Consider the following 23,949-nt stretch of genomic DNA (forward strand, 5'->3'; position numbering starts at 1 on the left):
CTGTTAAAAACCAGCTTGAGCCACACTTTGCTTTGTCCAGAGAATCTGGGCTCTCGGCTGTTGAGAATCGATTGCTTTTTGGAGGTTGGACTGTGCTGAGGTTTTAAATTTTACCGAATTGCTAATGTTTTTGCCCATGACGTACACTGTAGAATTATTACTTAAATAATGACATTATTAATGACATTATTTAAGTTCCATTAATCTAAATTGATCCTAATTCAGTGGTTCTTAACCTGGGTTCGATCGAACCCCAGGGGTTCGGTGAGTCGGTCTCAGGGGTTCGGTGGAGCCTCTGCCGCGGAGGTAAAGACACACTTGTGTAAAGTCGTGATGACGCCCCGCTTTGCCGTCACTTGCTCCAGAGGATCACGTTACATTGCTTAGCCAATCAGAGGATCACGTTACATTGCTTAGCCAATCAGAGGATCACGTTACATTGCTTAGCCAATCAGAGGATCACGTTACATTGCTTAGCTAATCAGAGCTGCGAAGGAGCCCTGAATGAAGGAGTTCCACTCTCAGCATGGATTTGAACTTGTGTCTTTAATTACTTCAGCAAAGCTCACAGTTTTTACCAAATTCTATAGTCTAAATCGGCTCCTTAGTAGCATCTTTTCGGGGTTGCTACTGCCTCTAGTGGTGTAGGGGAGGTTACACAGCTAATATAATTACATTACTAAATCAGAATACCACAAAGTATTTTGTGTGTCGGGGGGTGGGGTGAGAGTTGGAATAAGAAGGGTTCGGTGAGTGCGCATATGCAACTGGGGGGTTCGGTACCTCAAAAAAGGTTAAGAACCACTGTCCTAATTTCTCTACTTTGTAACTATGTAAAAACTCACATGTCCTACTAAGGCCATAAATGTACTTTAGACATTCATCATATATTTCTATTGCTCAAATCTGAAATCTCCAGAGAGGTTTCCGTGAGGTCAGATTTTACTTCCGCTTCTGAAAATACCAAATAAACAAATGAAACCCATAGAGACAAAAGCCTGACTTGTTAGTACTTGTGTTAGAGATTGCACATCTGACAGACGGGATGTTCAGCCAGTCATAAGACTGAGCTGAGAACAAGTTTGACAGCGACAGCAGGGCAAACGTTAAACTCTGTCACAATGTGTGGTTAAGAAACCCTACTTCCTACTTCCTCTTTTTGTGTCACATGATGTCAGAAAATATCCTTCCAGTTTTGTCAGCTGAATAAAACTCAAATGACAGAAAAGTGCTAAATGTAGTCTTTTAGTTCTGATACAGATAATACTAACACTACTTCTGCTACTGTTACTGGAATTACATTTGTTAAACTGTTCAACTGTTACAGAGACACTGCTGAGAGAACTGCAGCTGCTGCCCAGTCCATTTCTTTGAATAACTTGCTGCTACACTGACAACCTGCAGGATTGGTACCACAATCTCATGCAAAATCCTCCCTGTAAGCAACCGCAGCCATCATCAGCATTGTACTAGTCGAACTTTACTATTTAAACATCTTGAGTTATGGCTGAGCTGCATTACTTCAATAAATATTCCACCACAATGAGTATTTTGTTATTTAGGTTTATAAATAGATAGCTATAGTCATAACTTGGATTATATCTTACAGTCTTACACAAAAGCCCAAAATTATTCATACCCATGATTTAGGTATAAAGTAATTTATTAATTTTCTAAAGTACAAGATTAATTTGTCTTTGATGCCTGAGAATATACTATAGGAAGTTGCCTGGATGGTAATTTTTGTCCTTTGGTTAGATGATAGTGTTCATTCGTCCTTCTGAACACAAGATATTCACAACCTATAATATCTTATATAATTAGCGATAACAACTGCATTCAACCACCCATAAGATAATAATGTGAAAAACATCTTCCATAAATAATACTTAGCAGTATAAACTGACTTATGACCTCAAGATTTGAAGAGAAGTTTAAAACTGATCACACTCTAGTTCTGACGCAACAATTAGCATGGCTGACTGTTAGCTCGAGCCTTCGAACATAAAGGAGCAGAGTTTTAACACTAACACACACCCTTCCTCCAGCTGAAAGTGTGTTGCTGCTTGATATTTTTGAATAGCACAGTGGGGAAATCATGTGAGGAGACCAGAGAAACTTTCTGGTTTATTCAGTCCACTTTCATTTCATTGAAAGCTTCTCCTCCTGCCCTTTTTGCTCTCACTCTGGTTTCGATTCTTCAATATTGCTGTCTGTTGAAGAGCTTCGGATGTTTTTGGAACTTCAGAATGAGCAGAGGAACTTCCTTTTCTGCACTGTCAAAATAAAAGCTCCTCAATATGAGACATAACACCTTACTGTAATATGTACAGTCCCATTTGATAAATGAAAATATTATTGAAAAGCCCATTTATTTCAGGAACTTTAGCCCTAGGTGAAACACGATTTTCCACTTACATAACATTTAAAATTACAATATCACATCATAGCAATATGCACATTTTCACTCTTTTTTAGATATCATTAAATGAGAAACTTGATAGAGGTAGTAAAAATATGTCTTGCCTTCTAGAGTAACCCAGAACTTCATGGATTTTTATTTTTAAAATCCATGAAGTTTTTTTATTCGTCTGCAGAACAACAGTTGTAAACTCAGATTGCTGAGTATCTATAATGAGAGAAACAAAAGGAAAGTTCTGTAGTTTGGTATAACCCTTAAAATTTTAATGAGGGCATAGGACCCTATCTTCAGTTTATTAAAACCTGAATAATAATTTAAGTTTGTATATCTTAGAGATTTAATCTTAAAGAGCATAATTTCCAGGTTAAAATGTGTACAAGATGATATTTTAACAAGTCAAAAAAAAAACTCTTATGCATAAGGATTTGCAATATTAGAAACTATTCTAATGCCTTCTAGTAAACTTGCATATTCCATTGTTTATTAGATGGCCATTGAGGTTTGGTGATACTGAAATGAGCCGGGCAGTTGGAGTGGAGCTACACAGTTTTTACCTGGTTCATGTGACTCTGTTACTGTTTATTGTTCTTTGAGGATAATTTACATCTGTATCTTTTCTAGTTTGTAGTAAAACAGCCAAACCTGTTCAAGAGGATCCAGTCTGTTTTATTTGCCATCAAGTGGATTGAAAGAGAAAACATGGAGAGTGTCAGACTCATGGCTTCACCAGCTGACTCTGCCATGCTCACTTTCCTCAATCTCTATTATGTACAGTCGGGAACTTCATGTCATGTTTTGTTGCCCCAAACCTGCTCAGAATGAGGGAGGGGGAGCACAGTTAAGATTCAGTTTGTTTTATACACAGACAGTTCTTTACTAAAGAACCTTTCATAATGTACTTAGTCTGACTGGATTACATTGTAAATGGAATTGATCTGTTTCTAACTCTAAGGAGCTAAAGACACCATTCTACATTTGAAATACTGATATGCACTGTTTAGTATGGCTAAGTTAGATATTCTAATCCACTATTAAGTTGCTGAATTTGTTGAAAGACAGGATAGGTGGAGTGGCTCAGAATGCTTTGTATGAGTTCATTAATTACATTTGGTTGTAATGAGCTTTATAGATCTACGTAAGTGTATTGTTTTAAAATAAGTATCAAATTGGTGAGTTTTTACACATGTGGACAAAATTGTTGGTACCCCTTTGTAAATCAGAATGAGAATCAACTGCATTGCAAATACAAACAAGGAATTTGATTTGAGTTTCCATCATTTGCACCGTAATCAAGGTACAGTGTCAAACAGCAAACTATAACTTACAGCAAAATGTTTAGTAAGTAAATGTAAGAGCAATATTTGGAAGAGAGTGTGTGACTGAAAAGCCCACAAAAGTCACTGCCGTAACTTGAAACTGACAAAAGTAATAAATCAAAATGTATTAAAAGGTAACCAATGGATATTTTAACTCCACCTAGTCTGCACTTCCATCCTTAATTTTGAGAAGTTTTATTGCAATAGGCAACAAAGCTATTAAACTTAAAACAGCTCACATTAACGGCCATTGCTTTTATTTTGAAGCTTGCTGTTTGTGCTTCCTCTGCTGTTGTACTGCCTTGACTCAGGCGTGTATTTATGGAAAGAAGTGCCTCACTCTTCTTGCATATCAGGCTGGTGTGAAGAACGGAGAACAAGGCTGTCAGTCAAGACCTGAAACCATGCAGAGAGTTGCTGTGTTGATCCTTGTTGCCTGCTGTGCTCTCACAGGTAAGGAGAAACTTCTGGGTCCATTTGGCCAGAAAAGAGTAAAAATATCAAAAAGAAATTTGAAGAGTTAGTAGAAAGTTGGTGGAATGGTATACAAGTAAAACCAAAATATTCTGCTACTTTATTGAATACCTGACATATTGTGTGATTCTATAGAGTAGTGAGCTGGTGCTGGAGTTTCATCACTGTATGGCAGAGTTTGATATGTTTGCTGTAAGAACTTATGCCTGGGATGATAGCAGACCGCACTGTGACTTCCTGGATTGTTTAAAACTCTGAACTCTGCAGTCTTTCGTTTAGAGTCGCAGCTCTGAGTCACGTGACTGCTGGGAGATGAGTGATGTTTGTTTCTGCATCAACATTCTCGTTTTGCTGATGTCATAGGACTGAAATAAAGAGCAGCTTACAGTGGACAACTCCATGTTGACTGTCAAATAATCCAGGTTGCTCAGGCTTATGAAACATGAGTGAAGACATCTTCTAGAAAGGAATTGACATTTTTAATCTTGGTGTGTTATGCGGAACTAGTTTCTATTTACTTTTCTGCTATGCTTAGAATCTTTGTCTCCCTCACAGACAAACTTGAGCACTCCAGCTACCATAGATAGACTGATCTTGTGCTTTAAAAAACATTGTCATAAATCTGCTTGTCACATAGTTAGTGCATTCATTATTCTGAATAAATACAGGAAATTTTGTCGCTAATATAAACAAAATCAAAGTACATCATTTACTCTTTTCATCATGTTCATCATATTACAATTTTGTAAATTGTACAGTCTAGATGAAATGTTGCCTCCCTTCACTGTCTGCTGTCAACATCAGACATCTGGCAGATACTCTGTGAGAATGTAAAAGAAAACCTGTATGATAAAGTTATTCAACTGAAGATAACAGACATTTATGGCCTCATGCAATCAGAAATCTGTAATAAACATGATGTGTGCACAGGGAATTTATGGCGAATCTAGTTTGTGCATTATCTAAATGTTTGCTACTTCACAATTTATGCTTCAGAAGGTTAAACGTCAGGTGAACTGGGAGTGATTTTCTTCTATCTTTTTAGCACTGTCACTGGCCAAAGACACAAATGAATCCAAACCATCTTCTACTATGAGTTCTGCGGCGTCATTTCAAGGTTCAAGTGAAGCCCCACCAACTAATACCACGACTAAAGCCCCAACTTCTAAACCTACAACTCCTAAACCTACAACTAATTCCACGACTAAAGCCCCAACTTCTAAACCTACAACTCCTAAACCTACAACTAATTCCACGACTAAAGCCCCAACTCCTAAACCTACAACTCCTAAACCTACAACTAATTCCACGACTAAAGCCCCAACTCCTAAACCTACAACTCCTAAACCTACAACTAATTCCACGACTAAAGCCCCAACTCCTAAACCCACAACTACTAAAACCACAGCAGCACCTCAACCTACTCCAGCTACCAATCTGACTGAAGGAAACTACAATTTAACAGACAAAGGAGTGGTTTGTCTGAAGGCTCAGATGGCGCTAAAGATCAAACTTTCCTCACAGAAGGTTTGTTTTATCAACCATTACTAACAAAGACTGCTTAAAGTCTTCTTAATTAATTTAAGTCTTCAAAATCAAAAAAAAAATTTTTGAAATCATTTTCATCTTTTTCAGGGCAATGGAACCTTCATTATCAACCCAAACAAAACTATGACAAGTGGTGAATGCAAGGAAACCAAAGCCAACCTGACCCTTACCTTTCAACAGGGCTTCATCACCTTCCTCTTCAATAAGGTACTTAATATTCAATCTTTCCTTTTTATGTCTCATTAAGTCATTAGACTCTGTTAAGACACCCCTTGTTTTTTGCTCTTTAGACTCCACTTCCAGCTTTAGGGTCATATTAGTACTGTTAGGGTAAAATAGAAATGTTTGTGACCCCTAGATATGGAGACTGTAAGAGTAGTGAGTGTACTGTAAAGATCGGGTTTGGTTTTCAGAAAGTTGGTGGACCAGTCAGTGTTTCTGAGAGAACCAATCTTCACCACTATGCTGGTGTATATTGTAGCTTGACTACAAAAGTTCATCTATGTAAATAATTGATGATGACAAGCCAACTTTGTAACAGATCATTTCATAGAAACTCAAATTAGAAAAAGATGCTTTAAAAAGGGAAATAAATTTGGCAAACTGCTTCTAAAAACACATGCAGGCAAAGCTACAGCAAACTGCTTTATCCTCAATGATCTCTGGGATTCACTCAGTGGTTTAAATGATCCAGTCTGAATAAAAGTTGGTAGGTCTTTGCTTATATGTCATTGAGAGATTAATTGCTTTAAAAGGTTACACTGATTTCGTTCCACTGCCTAAAAAGGCAATTTTTTTGTGCTATGTGTGTTTCCCAGATAAAGGATTCTATAGCCTAACTGTAAGCAGGTTTTCTTCATTCCTCCATTCTCTGTTGTGAGAAGCTTGGTTGGGTTCCAAACAAACAAGAAACAACACGAGGGATGATACTACTGGGCGAAGCCACTGTGTTTGAGAAGAAAAACAGGTTCCTGACTGCTTTAGTGCTGGAGTTTGGTTGAAACACACTGGGATCAAATAGATATCAATTCATCCATCCATCCATCCATTTTCTTACACCCTTGTCCCTTAATGGGGTCAGGAGGGTTGCTGGTGCCCATCTCCAGCTGACGTTTTGGGCGAGAGGAGGGGTCATCCTGGACAGGTCACCAGTCTGTTGCAGGGCAACAGAGAGACACACAGGACAAACAACCATGCACACACACTCACACCTAGGGTCAATTTGGAGAGGCCAATTAACCTGACAGTCATGTTTTTGGACTGTGGGAGGAAACCGGAGTACCCGGAGAAAACCCACGCATGGAGACTCCATGCAGAAAGACCGGGGCCGGGAATCGAACCCAGAATCTTCTTGCTGCAAGGCAACAGCTCTACCAACTGCGCCACTGTGCAGCCCAGATATCAATTCAGTAAAGTAGAATTTAGTCAAGCAAATGAAATTGTGAACTCATGAAAGAAAAGATTCCAGAGGTAACAGGTCAGCTGATGAGGAACTCAACTTGACATCTGTAAACAGGAACTATGTGTGGAGCAGTTGACCTTATCATGAGCTAACCTTGTTTAGAGGGCTACAGGTGCATTTTATGCTTTAGTTGAGCTGATATGGTGTTAAATGTGTTCCTGAAGCTCATTGTTCCACAGACAAAAGATTATTTGATGAGAAAACTCTTTAGGGACAACTGATTATTAATATGAGAAAATTGTAAATGGCTTTTATTTGTATAGTTCTTTGTCAAGTCCAGAAAACCCCCAGAGCGTTTCACACACACATCCACACACTGATAGTGGCAAGCTGCTGATCAGTAGCCACAGCTCTGGCTACCTAATCTGTCAACACAGATTAGATCAATTTTTTTCGTTCTTTTTTTTTTTTTTTAGGAAAACAGAGAATTGTTTTCCTTCTGGGGAAGGACTGGTCATCGTTTGGTGTGGCAGCTGATGGGAGGATTACAGAATGTTGGCCTAAACTGGGGGTGTGCAACCTGCAGCTCCTCAGCCACATGTGGCCTGTTAGGTCTTAGTCATTTTTATGTCATTTTCTATTAAATTTGAACAATCAGTTAAAAAAAAATTATTTATGTGAGAATTTAGCGATTTTCTTGATTTTAAAACCTTATAACAAAAATATAATTATTATTGTTTTACTTAAATATCTAAGCAAATTTCCTATAGTTAAAATGTTAAAAATAAGCTGTTAGTTTTGAAGGATTGTGTTGCCTTAGTAGGTTTACTCACATTTTATTTTGCTGTACCCAAGATAAAACTGGTTGTAATGCTCTCTGACCTCCAGTCTAAACACACAGACAGATTGTTGTGATGACAAACATTTCACAACACCTCGCTCTGTGGGTAAAATGTGAACCATGGTTACCTGGACAACGGGGAGGTCACTCAGCAGAGCTGTGGAAAGGGAAGTTCTGTTCTGTTCCAGCAGAGGAGCTTAAAATCCCAGCTTCTAATTTTATATTTTTTATCTCTGTAGGAGAGAGACCAAGTATACATTTTTGAAAAATAAGTTAAGAAATAAGAATAAACTAAAAGTTGAAATACTGAACCGTAAATTCCCTGGATTTCAGTTTAATTTCAAAAACAGTTTGTTTATTTTTAATTAACATCTCCAGTATTTTATCAGCCTCTGAATTTCATGTCTACAAAAACAATAATAACGAGTTGTGTTATTCTCTTTTGTTTCCTCAGAGTGTTGCTAATAACACCGCCTATCTTAATGCTGTGTCTTTCAGTCTGTCCTACCCCTTGACAAAGTCAGGTGAGTTGAAGACACTCCGTCAAGCTGATTAGACTTTGGACTTTTTGTATTTGTTCACTGCATTCTCTACAGGATAAAAAAAAGCCAGCTTTCTTCCTGGTTTGTGTTTGTGGCTTAATTTAGACTTTCTCTGTTATGTGTCTGAGAAGCATGTGATGCCAGTAACTATCAACCTTTTTTTAGTCCAGTGTAGTCCAACAAGTTTGCTTTAAATGTCGTCTCATCATTATATTATCTCCGATCAGCACCTGAGAATTTCCTTGTCATGATGTTTCAGGAACTCAGAAGTACAGTGAAAAGAATGACTCGGTGTATCTGTTTGCTGCAAAGATTGGACACTCCTACTCCTGCAAGGATGAATCTGTCTTCATGGGAAACGGACTGAGCCTTGAAGTCTCTAACAACAGACTGCAAGCCTTCAATGTCACTAATAATGACTTTGGCAATTGTAAGTGTCACACAAAAAGACACCTTCTTCAAAACCCAAGCTATGAAATTGTGATTCATTTCCTTCCATTTGAATAAATAATACCAATTCTAAACAGGAATTTACCTGCTGATGTCTTGAAGCCCTTTATCATGTTAAATAATATGTCAAAGTATGTAAAAGTGAAGCCAGAACTGAGTGGGCTTTGCTTCTTGCAATGCTTCATGGAGGTGCTGCCTGCTCTGACGGTCTCATGATCTGCAACACTTTGGACAAAATGCGGCAGTTCAGGAAAAGCAGGTTTAACAAGTCAACCAGTCTTTAAGCCTTCCACTTGTTTACATGAGTTGAACTTAACACAATGTGTGCCAACTGGCACTGAAAGAGTGCACGTTTTAAATAAATTCTTCTTTTTTTAAAAAGGGATTTTATTGAATGTTTTGAGCAACCAGTATCTTACCTGAGGAAAGTAACTTTGTGATTTTCTTTATTTTGGATGAACTCACATGGTAGCTGATCAAGACCAAAACTGCTTTCTGCTGAAACAGCTTCATCCTTCAAATGCCACAGCAGCTGATATGAATAAATTCTAGGGATTTTTCTCTCCAATACATTTCCTTCCATGGTTACTCTGGTCGTTTTTGTTTTTTACAGGTCGTTGTTGTAAACAATCGACCAATATCCACACACCTTCATGTCAGTATCCATCTACTGCAACTGTCACAGCAGTAGAAAACAGGATCAGCATGAATCGACATTTTGAGTTTAGATGCCTTATGGTGCACTTCCACTGGACCTGTTTGGTTAGCTTTAATTAGAATCCAGATTGTTTACCTAGAAAGTCTGGTTTATTTGGGTCGGTGGAAATACATGATCAAACTCTGAAGTGGACCAGAAATGTAAACTCTGGTCCACATAGAAATATCAAATTAATTAAACAACCAAACAGACGCACAAGCATAGTGCTAACGGGAGAAGTAGCTTGTGGTCTTTTGCTAAAGAGAAAAGAGAAATCCTACAACCTCAAAAATCTGACTCCACTCCATTTTTGATGGCATTTTGTGAAGAAGGAAGTTGGGTTCAGGATCTTCTTCAGAGGTTTTTGTGTCGCTTCCTTTAGTGTTCCTTCCCCACCTCCACTCTTGGCGTAATGCCGCTGCCAGGTGAGAAGGTGAACAGGTTGGCTGAGTGTTGTCTGATCTTGGTAAGATAGTGACTGCTCATAGCCTCTTCACAGAGCTTGTTTTTATTAGCAACTGAATTGCTAAAAAATCTTCTGACTGCATGTTAAGTTTAGAAGGATCTTACATGTTACTTACATGTTAATATTCACCCACACATTGAACCATAGTTTAAATGGGACAATCAGATGTTAAGTTGGGTTTCTGATGTTGGTGTTAAAGCACTCATATGAAATCACTGAGTTTTTGTGCCTTTTGTGTGTCGCCCAGCTGACCCCTGCCCAGCCGACCAGCCTGACTACCGCATTGCCATCGCAGTGGGAGTGACTCTGCTGGTGCTCATTGTCATTGTGCTGATAGCGTACCTGCTGGGCCGCAGAAAGAGGACAGCTGGCTACCAGTCGCTCTGAGGACGGACCGGCCGTAGGTCTAAAACAAGTGACCTTCTGAATAAGGGATTGTGGGTAAAGAGGCACTTCCACTGAAGACTCCCATCCCCTTTTACTAAGCCTATTTGTTGCTGTTTTTCTGATGTGTTACTATTGATAACATTTGAACCAAAGATATACAATACAACTTTAAACACACAGGCCAAAAATAACTCACACACTTAATTATAGACTCTTTAATTAATCCATATAGATAACTTTAATACGCTTTTACATACACAATGTTTCACAAGTTTGAGCCCAAATTTCATCAAATTGAAAATGTACAACTTTATGGGACACTAAATTCTCTTTAAACTGACACTGTCATAAAAACTGACTGAGAAGTCAAAGTAAAAGACTCCAGTTACCATTCTTGTTTTGCTAAAAAAACAGATCAATAAGGGATTCAGTAAATTCTTGGATGTAACATGAACGCTCTTCTTTTGCTGTCCTGAGCATTATACATTTAAAGGTGAAATTTATTAGATTTTAATCCAGAATTTACAACCAGGTTTAATGAGCATATTCCTGATTAATGGTCTCCTTAAATCTGTTGATTTTTTTTTTGAAAGGTAACTTCCTGTTTGTAATCACTGGGCATACAGAACATAAGTGGGTTGATTTACACTTGTGAAATAATAACTAACATTAAGGGGAAAACTGAAAGCGATTTTGTTTTTACATTAATTGCACTGATTGCTGTTCACTTGTCTTCCGTGGAGTTATACTGTTGTATAAATGTTGTGACTAATCTTAAAGAGCATAGCCTGCTGCATAACCTTATCTTTATTTTAAAATTGTTACTTGTAATGTAAAAAAAGAATTCCAGTCTAGGTATAGATGTTTTTAGGATGACTTGAGGTTAGTCAGTGAGACTGCACTCATGATTTTACCAGTAGTAAGAAAAGAAAATGTTCACATGAAAAGATGTGATTCCAAGCTTTCTAACTAACTGTTTCTGGTTCCAGTGCTCGTTGCAGAACATTCTAACAGTTTCCAACATCTTTTCTTTGTCGGTCAAAAATAAATGTGCTGGAAATTTGCCTTGATGATCTAAGAAATGCTTTCCTGCTAACATCTGGTGCTGCTCCCCACCTCCACTCCCGGGTCAAAGCAGGGCAGGAAGTGTTGGACTGTTGAAGCCTGAGCCAGTCTGAATCCAATCCAACAAACACTTCCATGCAGTCAGACATGTCATTTATAAACTTCACATCCATTTTTTTTATATCTAGAGTAAGTGTTTAATTTGCATATGCTTTTTATTTGGTTGTGTGTTTACCCCAGAATGCCATTTAATGCATATTTGATCTAGTTGGGGTTTTTTTTGTTCACTTTGTTTTTGGCTTTAGATACAGTTACATTTTCCTCTCACGATGAAAGTTTTTCATACAGACACATCATGTTTCGCTCCAAATTATTGATCACAACAGAAAATATTACACAGCAGAAAATGTATTTCTAAGGACTGATGCAGAATATTATCTCCATGAGCTGATGTATCATTGGCTTTCTACTGTTTTATCAAATGAAGAAGATTCTATGTGCAGTTGTAAAAATCCACTAACAAACTCTGAAGGGAATTTCTTGCAAGGGTTCTTTCCAATTGTCATTCTTTTAAAAAGGGAAAAATCAAACAAATAAAAAAATCATCCGAATAAAAAGAATTTATAATTTCTAATCTAATGCTTTCTGAATTTTTCTTGTGAGGTTCAAGAAAGTGTCATGTGTTTGAACGTAGATAATCCCTAGGTGGCTCTTCTAAAATATGTTTTATGAAACTAAGCCATGCTGCGTCATTTTCACTGAGAACATTTGAATTGTTACATAAAATAGAAATCTTGCATGCTGGTTTGGGAAAATGTATGCTCTTCATGTAAACATCTTGATATTGCACTATTAATACCCTCCAGGTCCTGAAGTTGATGCGCTGTGATGTAGTCATGTGTACAGATCCCCACTGGATTTACGGTATGTCAGCAATGATCATGTATTTGCTGCATATGAACTGTATTATCAGTTGCGGGCTTCCTTTGCCAATAAAAACTAATATTTCTAAGTGTTTGTGTTTATTGTGAGACATTCAGATGTAAAATGTTGTGTGTAATAATGGATCAATGTTTGGTAAGTTTATAGGATCAAACTGCTTGATAAGATTTTACGATTGTCATGGAATGCATGGTTTAATGAAATAAGGCAAGACACTTACAAGGCAATGGGCCGGCTCGGAGCACAGATGAGGATTGAAGGACCCAGTGATTAATGGGACAAACTGAGGAGCTTAAATACTGAGGGAGAGGTGGAAGTGACAACGAAACCACAGTAGATGAGAAGGAAAAGCAGGAGTGTGAAAGCTTACAGGGGAAATCAGGAGATAGGACACAGCTGAGCAGGGGAGCAAGTGTCAGGCTGAGGGAAAGGAGAAAGATAAACAAAGCAGAGAGAACTGAAGGGAGAAAGGCCTGAAAGCAACAGAAAGAAACGAGAATGTAAGGGAAAATAAGAATACATGAATACGCGATACACTAAAATGGTAAATCTATACATGACCAAATGATCAGAAACTTAAACGAAAACCAAAATTCTAACACCATACCATAATTGTATTCCTAAGTTATTTTTTGTGTTAAAATAATAAAGAAATTGACTGCTGATTCTGCAGAGCATTGCTGACTAAGCTGTCCTGTCAGAGTGAGGTAAGGTTGGAAAGGAGAAGTTTCTCTGACTGACGTGAAAAATACTTTCAGTTCCTGATGTAGCAGATGTCCAATGAAGTCTTCTTCAAGTTCAAACAAATATAAAACTGAACAGTTTGGTTTTTGTTAATATTTTAACCCTTTTTAAAGATAGATCCATCCATCCATCCATTTTCTGTGCACCCTTGTCCATTAATGGGGTCAGGAGGGGTGCTGGTGCCCATCTCCAGCTAGCATTCCGGGCGAGAGGCGGGGTCACCCTGGACAGGTCGCCAGTCTGTCGCAGGGCAAGATAGATACATGTTTATGTAAATCAGAAACAATGTAAAGAATGGCATCTAATTAGTTTTCAAGGAAATGTAACCAAATGTACAAAATTGTCCAGTCAGCCACTAGTAGTCAGATCTATTTGTCTCATAAAGTAGACAAATAGTCTAAATAATAAAGTAGACAAATGTCTTCAGATGACATTTGTTTCAAACTGAACTGAACTGAACTGAACTGAAATATTTTCTTTGGTAACATTGTAAATTAGCACTAGAAATGTATAACTAGAAGGAAAGTGTGTGTTAGTAGAAGTTGTCCAGGGAACAGGGAGGAACAGAAGACAGCTGCCTTACGGGGATCTATGAACTGTTACCAAGAAGAAGACAAGAGAGAGCAGAGACAACAATGCTGAGTGACATCATGTCCAATATTAAAGCAAGCTGGACCTCCGTTACACCTCAGCAGAACCACAGCTTGCAGCAGAACCCTGAGCCAGTGCATATGGAACATACACATACTGTTGAGAAGGTCTGCTTTTCTAGATTAAAATCTTTTTCACTCATTCGCTATAGTACTCTAATTCTGGAGACAGTGAATTTTACAGGATTACATATTATATTTTACAAAAGTTACATGAGTAGATTTAGGACAAGTAGCTTTACTACTTCATTTTTTTCTCTTTTACCTACAGCAACATTATTTAAGTAACACAACACTTTAACTCAATGTTTTGGCTATTATGCCTCTGCTTCCTTCACTAACTGAAGAAGAAGAAACATATTTTGTTCAAACATAAATAAAAAGTGACTGAAGATTTTGGTTTGTGAAAAATCTCTATTATTTGTTTTTCTGCTTGTTTTAATTTTGTCATTTAAAAATACCAGAATGAACACATCAGTTTAAATTTTTATTTTAATATATCATTTTTAGAAACATAAATCAGACATTCTAATTATTATACATTATAATCCTCTGAGACTTTTTGTTGACAGTATTGAAGTACGTTACTAGAATACATTCTGTTCTCTGGGTGAACGATTGTTGACTTTGTTATCTCAGCCGATGTCCTCCTTTAGGATGGAACCACAGCTGAACAATACCAGACCAGATGTAGCTTCTACGGAGAGAAAAAAACTTAGACAAAACTTAAACAGTTGAAATAAGAGGAAATAATACAAACTGAAGAAGAGTAGAAGAAGAAAGAAGTAGCAGAGTAAGGAAAAGTGGTACGTTTTTCTCCAGCAACCTATTGGCATAACTAAAGAGACTCCTCAGTTTCTTTAGTTACTGAGGCTAGAATGAGGCTTGAGAGAGGTCAAAGGTCAGATCTAAATCTGATAGAGAAAATGTGACTGGACTTGTTAACAGCTGATCCATCCCAACCCGACAGAGCTGCAAGAGTTTAACAGGAAGAATGGAGGAAAAGTGCAGCGTCCAGAAGACTGACAGCCATCCACATTGACTCACTGCTGGGACTGGAGTCAAAGGTGCATCTGTTAAATTGACTTGAATACATATGTAAATATGTATGTTACATATTTATATTTGTCATTATTTTTTGTAAAAGTTCCTTTTGAATTTTACATTAATGTGTTTGCTTGTTTGTTTGTTTTTGTCTTTTTTGGTAAAAAAAAGTTTTGTTGATCATAATTGATTTATAAAAGTAATAAAAGGGTAGAACAGTTTGGGGGGTGAATACTTTTCATAGACACTGTTGGTATCTGGAGCATTTTATAATAGATTAAAGTGAGGTGTGTACGCAGTGACTGGAAGTGACCAGATGTCAGGAACTTGAACAGGCTGTGCAGTCGAACCATCAGAAAGCAGAAGTCTCGGTTCCCAGCTGAGTGGGCTCCTCTCTTCCCCCGCCGTGGGGCGGCGGGGCGTGGACTCCGTGTCCCACAGACAGCCGCAGCCAACGATTGCAAAACCTTCGACTGGAAGCGAAGATCAACGCAGAAAAACACCAGCAGCTTTTCCATCTAAACAGGAGACAAGAAAAAGGCGACCGGGGCGAAGACCAATTCTGTGATCATGGCAGGTAAAAAGGAGAATTCGCGCTTGCTACAGATAATAGTGAGGGAAACTTTTCTTCTTTTTTGTACTTTTAGTTTAAACAGGAGAAACTGAGACGCTTAGTTTCCACTGTTTTCCAGAGTTTGTGCGCTGCCGCTGTTGTTATGAACGGCTTCCTGTTTCAGATAACGGTTCATGCTGGATCTTCGCGGTATGATAATGGACTAATCAGAATACAATACAATTACTACGTCTGTAACGATGTATTATGTTGAAATATTACGTGACTGACCAGAAAAATACATGGCTGTCAAGTTGTATTTTTACATTAGTTTACCAATGTAAAAAAATATATAATTTTCTTTCTACCTCTTAGATGTATACGACCTTCTTTTTTTGGTCTTTCACATAAAATTCCAATAAAATAGATTTATGTTTGTGGTTGTAATATGACAAAATATGGAATAGGGTTATGAATACTTTTGTGAGCCTGTATCTGTATCATCTGCATTTGTTTTGTAACAGATTATCAATTTTACACTATATTGCTACATCAGTAGAAATGTCAGTTCCATGGCCACAGTTGGATAAAATCCAGCTGTGGCCTTCCTGCTTCAGCTCGCTCTCAGGAGCTCAGTGAACTCCAGCTACTGTGATAGGATGCAAATTGTGAATTAAATTTAACTGCTAAATAATCCTGTCAACTGTTTTTGTTGTGGAAGTGGAAGCAGTTGGGAACAACAGCAGCCCAGCCATGTAAAATCACAGATTATTGTGAAGAGGTCACCAGCTTTTTGCAGTCATAGCTTCAGTCCTCCAAACTTCATATGGCCTTTAGATTGGAGAAAAGCAGAGAACCTCATGTAGCAGGTTTCCTTGGCCAGGCTGCTGCATTTCAGCCTTGCATCACCAAGACAATGCAAAGTCTCAAATGTAAATTCAAAAATACTTTAGTGATTCCAAATGGAAATTTGATGTAAAGTATATAATCACCAGAATCCATAGCAGTGGAGACATGTTGTTTGGAATGTTGCATCATGCCTCTTGTCTGCTAATCCAGTCAGCAAGCCCGGAGTTTGGCAGTTATCATGAAATCACCTCTTGCATGACTGAAATTGTGTTATGGATAAAGTTTGATGGCGGAATGATACTGCTAGTTTATTTGGGGTTTTTTTTCAGGAATTGGGATCAGCCACTTGCTTGTATTAGGAGGAGATCTAAACATTTCTGCATACCAATACAGTTTAAAAAAACATTATACTCCCAAATTTTTGGGCCCAGTTGGAGGTGACCCCTTCCTTATACTAGCACACAAAGCAGGGCCGGTATATGAATGAGTGAGATTGAGGTTTGAGAACCTGACTGACCTGTGCAGAGTCCTGACCTAAGAAACAGGGCTTTCTTATGGAACATCAGAGTGGGACCTTAGAAATATACTTCAGGGTTCTGTGGTGACGCAGAGGTGAAGCACCACCCATGGTGGTGGGCACCACACATGGAAGCACCACCCATGGAAGCACCACCCATGGAAGCACCGCCCATGTGCGGTGAAGCCCACATGGGCGCTGCACCGAGGTCACAAACCTGTGACCTCGATGCAGCGGTCACAGGTTTGAGTCCCGAACTGATGACCTGTGTGCATGTCTTCGGCCTCATTACCCATTTTTCACCACTCTCAAAATAGATCCACTGAAGCCAATAAAAAAAAAGGAATACACTCCAAGAAGAATTTTGATTTTATTTTATTTTTTTACAAACTATGCCTTTCCAAAAGAGCTGAAGTTGTTACAGAAGAAATTAATACACTAACATCTCATGAAAACTTATGGAATAAAAATAGAATGAAACTCAAGTTGCGGAGGTAGACAAGCACCAACCTTTGACAGTGTAGAGTGCTGTGTGTGTTGCTGCCTTTGTGCCCAAGAGCTTCTCCAGAAATATATTTTCATCTCAATGAAACATTTTTCAACCTGGATGAAAAAATGACACCTATTTTGAAGTGACATCACAACTGCATGTTATGACATATTATTTGTCTTGTAAATGGTTTGATCAATATTTGTTCTATGTTGGTGTTAAACAGACTAACTAAGCTGAAATTAATCATATCAATTTCCACAATATGCACAGTAAAAGTATCAAATATTGCAATTAAGGCTGTTGACTAAACGTGGCAGTGTTGGTTTCAGATGAGGCAGTAGCTGTGGAGCAAGGGGCCAGCCCAGCCCAGAGCCCGCTGGTTGCCGTCACGTTTCAGAGGAATGCCAAAAGGAAGGAGAAATATCTGGAAGCTGAGCCTAAAGTTCTCGGGGTATGCTGTGTGAGGGTCTATGTATGTTTAAATCTTTGCTTTTCAACTATTTTGTGGCCTTAATTGAACTATTTTTTCTTTGTTCCACAGATAACTCAAATCTGCTTCAGTGTGTATATGATCATCAGTCTCAGTTTGTTTAGGGCTAAAGGTCTGAGTTCTTATGAACCTGATGTTCCTTTACTCGTCTTTTCCCTGCTGGTAAGTGCCCAGTAGAATCAAACTGGAGGTTCACCTGAAGCCTGTAACGTTCTTTACTGATGCACCTGCAGCCACACTTCCATTGGAGGAACCTCACACATGCAGACATGATAGCTGCAGAAAAACTGTTTATTACTCTGATGTTTATAAGTATGAGTCGAACAGACGGTGCTTTTCATCCAAAGTTATTCAATTCTAAAATAATGCATGATAATAGTTTTCAGCCTTTCAGATGGAAACCAGTCATATTGGACATGATGTCACTCAGATACTAGCACCAGGTATTATTGGCAAGGGTACAGTGGATACAGTGCCTTACAATAGTAGTCATATAGTTAACCATGACCCATGTAGGAGATATAGGGAATATGAGGACGAAAGTTCTAGAGACCAAAATAAATGATTTGGCCTACATGCCAAACTAACACTGCACGTTTCCATGGGGATGTTGTTACTGAGCAAAGACATGGATGCAGGTCAGAGTTTTAAGGGGGCATTATATAAAATATACTTTTCTGTCCTTTATATCATGTTATAATGTTATTCCCTCATCAAAACACAGATGAAGTGTTGCTTTGGTTCATCCTGCATGTTTGTGGAGTCCTTGAATATCCCATGGCAACCATTCGGGGGTGCCTAAACACTTGCTCTCACAAAGCGCCACCTACTTCCACAAAACTCCCCCTACATACTAGCGGCAGCAACAATTAACAAACACCTGGTGGCGACTATAAGTGCTATTAAGTTAGGTACTTATATACTTTGATGTGGGATGCACCTTGGAGGGGTTGTTTTTCAGTTCTCCCAAAACTCCAGAAAAATAAGCTCTCAGTTTGAAATTAAAAAATTTTAAACTAGTATATTTAACAAGAAATATAATTTTGGTATCTCTTTAGTACATTGATCAAAAACATCAATGTTCTGATTTCCTCAACCAGTGGATGATAGTGCCCAACTACACCGAGAATAATGAATACTTTTCCCAACAATAATGCTTCTATCACCCCAAGCATGCAACAGTGATGATGGGTTAACTAGAAAAATAAAAAATTTACCTAGGATCATGATTTGTCATTGCAGGTAATTGCAGCTGGGAGTGTAGCTGTCGCAGCAAAGAACCTACATCTGCCAACAGTAAGTCACTTTCTGAACAGATGAAACGCAGCGTAGCTTGATGTTCTTCTTCTTCTTGTTACTTTTCATGTCAATAACTTCACCAATCACACTTGTCAAAATCCTCAAAGTTTCTCCTTTAAAATTCCTTCATCTCGCTAATAAGTTTTTAACAATTTCCCTCCATAAAGCAGAGCTGAAATTTCATCATGTTTACATAATGCCTGTTATTAAATAATCATCCAAACTCTATGATTGTGTGCTGGTCTGGATCCGATGGTCATCCATGTTTTGGAGGAATAATAAATGAATTCCCATTCCTGATTTTACCAAAACAATTTCTTTTTGACAAATGCCAGAATAACTAGAGTCCTTTTTAGATATTTCCTTTTTGACTTCTGGAGCTTACATACATTGAGATGTCTTTAAAATAGTTTGTTATGATGATGATGTTTTGGTTCTGTAATCCTTAGCAGGTTAATTTACAGCTTTAAATCCAATAAGGGCACACCTGGGAATATAGTTTAAGGCACAGTATTTGCTAAAAGGAATTAATAATTTCTACATAGATATATTTATTGTAACCACCTCTCATGACAATCTTGCTCCTGCACTTTTTTTAGCTTGACAAATTTAGTTTTTGTTATTGTTAAATTTTAATTTGACATTTCAGATTGCTTCACTTCCACCACTGCTTCCACATTTCTTGATTTAATGGTAAATGTTGTAAACTTTGCATACAATTTACATCCCACTTCAGATCTTTGTCTTTTGAAACAAAGAAGGAAAGTCAACTAAAGATTTTCAAAAAGCAGAAGTGAATTTTCTTTTCTGTGTGTTGCAACACAAAACTAGATTTGTGTTCTGTAAATTTTTCACACGTTACATTCAGCAAAAGCCATAAGCATTTTCAGATTACACTTTGAAAATGCTGTCAAAAGCAAAAACCTTATCCTATTCTTGTGGGTAATTGGTCTAAAATGGACTATAAAAGAGGAAGCTTCTGAGGCTGAGAGGAAGATCTCAAATGTTAAAGGATATCTGAAACGTTTGACACAAGTTTTACTGTTAACAATACAATCCACCAAATTGTAAGTATTTATACGTCTGTACTCTAAGAAAATTTGTATTGTATCTTATTTTTCTGTCATTCAGTAAATGAAACAAATTTAGATGAACTGGCCTCAGAACAGGAAAGGTCAGATTTACATATGAAAATATCAACAAATGAACAATAAGATGCCAAGCTGTACAAGCTGTTGTTTGTCTTTGAGCACAGAAAAAGTGTTTTTGACACTAATGGAGCAGATGTTAAAAAGACTATGCAGTCATCTTCCTTTATTCGGCAGTACTGGTACTGGTAATCTTGTGCAACCAGAGATGATCGGAACAGGATGCAAAACTGCTGCAAATCAGAGTACTGTGGAAAACCCACTAACTGACACCAGCAGCTTCCAGCAACCAGCTGCTGAGGAGAAACAGAAGTGAAACTTATGGTGACACTGACTCTTGTTATATGATGGCTTTACTCTGAAAGGTTCTTTTTTGTGTGTGTGTTTAATATGTGAATGTGTTCAAAGCAATCTATATTTATATATAAAACCTTTCTTTTGTGACAGCTCACGGCCTGTTTGGTGATGCAGATCTTGGCATGTGTTGCCTCTTTCTTGAACATGATCTTCACCATAATAATACTGGGAGTCTCGTCCGCCAACTGCTGGTTTGATTCTTTTGAGAGAAACACCATCAACAGTACATATAATTACCACACAATCTGTCAGCAGGTTGAGGTAAAGACTGAATAATATTCCTAAAAACCACACCCTCAAGTTCAGATGAGAAGTAAAGTCCAGTTTTAGGAACTGAAGAATGAATGTTGGATTCTAACTGATATTGTGTAACATATGAAAGGAGTTGATGTCTGAGTTCAGGAGTTTAGCTGTAATCCAGTGCTGGTTCATTCTGTCCACTTTCAGAGCATCCATTCCCATTTCTTTGCTGGAGGGATTCTAATCCAGGCCTGTCTGCTGGCCATCTCTGCCACTCTGGCTGCCTACTGCTGCAAGGTGGTCAACTGTTGTGGAGCAGCCAGCAAAATGGTGAGTTCACAAACCAACTGACTTAGTAAACCGATAATGAAGATTCCCGAGGTAAATTGTCTATACTCAGTGTTACTATTTGTTTTTCAGGAGGAAAGATAGGAAAAAAAACAAATCCCCATTAAAATGTCAGGTTAGAAAAACTGAGGGCATAATTAGTCACTTCAGAGCTATTTTTTTCTCCTGTGATGATATTTGTTCTGTACATTGCAACTGAAAACTGATATTTGATTACATATATTTTTTTGTAAATATTAAGAGAATAAAAAGCTGTAGTGTTCACATTTTCAGCAATCGGTGGTTTTTGTAGGAGCATCCACCGGACTGGTCCATTTCACAGTCTGGTCCAGTCACTTTGGTAATTGTTGATCAAAGAATAACAAACAAACTGCTTCACCAACTGCTTTTTTCAACAAGCAAAACACAAATATATAATTAACAAACACTTCTGGCTTATAACCTGGAGCAGTCTGCTCCCACTTTTATGGACCACTTGCATTGCCATATTCAGAGCCTTTCAACATTTTTTGTCCTGATTTTGTTGAACATTTGAATACTGGAAATATTATGAAATGTTTCTCCTCTAAAACAACACTCATGCTGCACATCCACATTTCCTTGAAGATTTGTAGCATATTCAATTAATATTCATAATCTTTGAATTTTTATTTCCTATTTTATTACATTACCAAACTTAAATGGATTATTTTGTGTCAGAGCAACAGCGTACTCCAATGCACTCCAACATTGTTGAAGGAAAATGACTGCATGGTTTTAAAATTTTACTACAAATAAAAATCTAAATATTGTGTTTGGCAATTAAATTCATTTCGATTTATATACTGCTGACTCAGCCCCCTTTATTAAAATAAAATCCAATGCAACCAATTCACTTCAGAAGTGACGTAATTAGAGATAAGAGTGTCTGCCTGAGGGTCACTTTAACTTCAGTATAGTCACAGGAAAAGATAGGAAGCCCACTCACACATATCAATGTCTAATCCTGCTTATTTGCAGCTGGAAAATGAAGTGTTTTAACAGATATAATCAGAAATGTGATTTTTAGCTGAAGGCAAAAATCTGGAACACCGTAGCCGTGTTCCAGATTTGCAGCTGGTTTACTGAACACACAGCTCAGGCAGAGGGTTGTGAGTTAAAGCCGGTTTGGTTTATCAAACAGAATGCAAACCTTCAAACATCTTAAGTTCAGGAAATCAACTGGCAAACATTCCACTGTATTCTAAGTATTCAATGTATTTTCTAGTTAAAACTAAATGTAGATATTTTCTAGATACATAAAAACATCTTAAAGGTATTGTATATTAGTTTTCAGAAATAAAACCAAAATTAAGCTAACAGGGGGCTGCACAGTGGCGCAGTTGGTAGAGCTGTTGCCTTGCAGCAAGAAGGTTCTGGGTTCGATTCCCAGCCCCAGGTCTCTCTGCATGGAGTTTGCATGTTCTCCCTGTGCATGCATGAGTTTTCTCCAGGTACTCCAGTTTCCTCTACTCCAGTTTCCTCCCACAGTCCAAAAACATGACTGTCAGGTTAATTGGCCTCTCCAAATTGTCCCTAGGTGTGTGTGTGTGTGTGGTTGTGTGTCTCTGTGTTGCCCTGCAACATACTGGCGACCTGCCCAGGGTGACCCCGCCTCTCGCCCGGCACGCCAGCTGGAGATAGGCACCAGCAACCCTCCCAACCCCACCGAGGGACAAGGGTGCCAGAAAATGGATGGATGGATGAAATTAAGCTAACAATATTATTATAAGACTCAAACGTTCTTTTCTCTTTTTGCCTCCACAGCCAGTGATCACGATCAAATCACCAGCCGACCAGCAGAGAGAAGGATGACCAGACTATGTGCAGCTGCAGATTTAAAGCTCAACTAATCCTTATTTTATGCCAACTATAGTTCTGATTTTCTTAAAGTCAAACCACTAATGCACTCCTAAAACATATTATAAATATCGAACTTATAGTTTTTACCCACATATAACTTTACCTTTTTTGCTCTCCATTTTCAGTCTTTTAGAAAGTCTACACACAGTGCATAATATTTGAACACTGAAGATGTTTTGAAATGGTCTGATGGAATGCAGCTTGTGCAAAGTGCAGGAAATGTTTGTAAGATGGATGTAAACAGATCTGCAGTCAGTCAGATTCTTTGTCCTGTTAAGCGGTACAGACAGGATCCGCTGTAAAACATGTGAAGCTGTTGGTGTCCAAGACACTGTTAAACACAATCAGCTGAAAGAATAATGAGTCTCTACGTAGTTCCCAATAACTCTTGTAACTGTTTTTTCATTCACCTCATCTCATTTACCATTCTGACCTGAGGTTTGTATCAATATAAATAAATGTCATGTTACCTGTAACATGGACATTACAGGCCCATGTTACAGGCCCATGTTACAGGCCCATGTTACAGGCCCATGTTACAGGCCCATGCACAGGATGCCCCTGTGCTGGGACACACCATAGCACCCTGTGCAGGAGCCCCGCCTCTCGCCCATTGACTGTTGCATGTGGCCATAAAACAATGGATGGCTTATGGAACTGTTTTTGTCTGAGTGGACTGATAATAAAACAACTTCATTGCTTTTTAAATAAGAACTGGCTACACAAAGTTGAATTTCATGTGGACATTCGCTAATCCACTTGGGTTAGAATTGTATATTAAGGG

General features: G+C 38.1%; 2 protein-coding genes and 2 long non-coding RNA genes across 6 annotated transcripts; 2 read left to right on the plus strand and 2 right to left on the minus strand.

The window, feature by feature from the left end:
- Positions 1–3,973: 3,973 nt before the first annotated feature.
- On the minus strand, positions 3,974–4,414 carry LOC145548590 (uncharacterized). Its single transcript, XR_014084596.1, has 2 exons — positions 4,324–4,414; positions 3,974–4,205 (listed from the first exon to the last, which is right to left on the minus strand). It is a non-coding gene; the product is annotated as an uncharacterized LOC145548590 (long non-coding RNA).
- Positions 4,035–12,622, plus strand: cd68 (CD68 molecule). Its single transcript, XM_081599210.1, has 6 exons — positions 4,035–4,191; positions 5,258–5,739; positions 5,848–5,967; positions 8,458–8,527; positions 8,805–8,975; positions 10,406–12,622. The coding sequence occupies exons 1-6, from the start codon at positions 4,143–4,145 to the stop codon at positions 10,543–10,545; spliced, it is 1,032 nt and encodes a 343-aa protein (XP_081455336.1). The 5' UTR covers positions 4,035–4,142; the 3' UTR covers positions 10,546–12,622.
- On the minus strand, positions 4,424–8,311 carry LOC103480105 (uncharacterized). 2 transcript variants are annotated; one of them, XR_014084594.1, is made up of 4 exons: positions 8,132–8,311; positions 7,996–8,051; positions 4,599–4,671; positions 4,424–4,514 (listed from the first exon to the last, which is right to left on the minus strand). It is a non-coding gene; the product is annotated as an uncharacterized LOC103480105 (long non-coding RNA). The 2 variants fall into 2 exon arrangements; XR_014084595.1 differs by having other exon boundaries at positions 4,435–4,517.
- Positions 12,623–15,330: 2,708 nt separating the features above from the next.
- LOC103480106 (uncharacterized) lies at positions 15,331–23,879 on the plus strand. Of its 2 annotated transcripts, XR_014084522.1 has the most exons (8): positions 15,331–15,567; positions 17,732–17,853; positions 17,944–18,054; positions 19,135–19,188; positions 20,787–20,957; positions 21,144–21,266; positions 23,070–23,655; positions 23,695–23,879. XR_014084522.1 is itself a non-coding variant. In XM_008434923.3 (7 exons), exons 1-7 carry the CDS (start codon positions 15,561–15,563, stop codon positions 23,115–23,117), a joined length of 636 nt encoding a protein of 211 aa, XP_008433145.1. In that variant the 5' UTR covers positions 15,331–15,560; the 3' UTR covers positions 23,118–23,879. The 2 variants fall into 2 exon arrangements, 1 of the variants encoding a protein (XP_008433145.1); XM_008434923.3 differs by having other exon boundaries at positions 23,070–23,879.
- The last annotated feature ends 70 nt before the right edge of the window (positions 23,880–23,949 follow it).

The sequence above is a fragment of the Poecilia reticulata genome, chromosome 18 (genome assembly GCF_904066995.2).
Source record: "Poecilia reticulata chromosome 18, P_reticulata-male-v2, whole genome shotgun sequence".
NCBI lineage: Eukaryota > Metazoa > Chordata > Actinopteri > Cyprinodontiformes > Poeciliidae > Poecilia > Poecilia reticulata.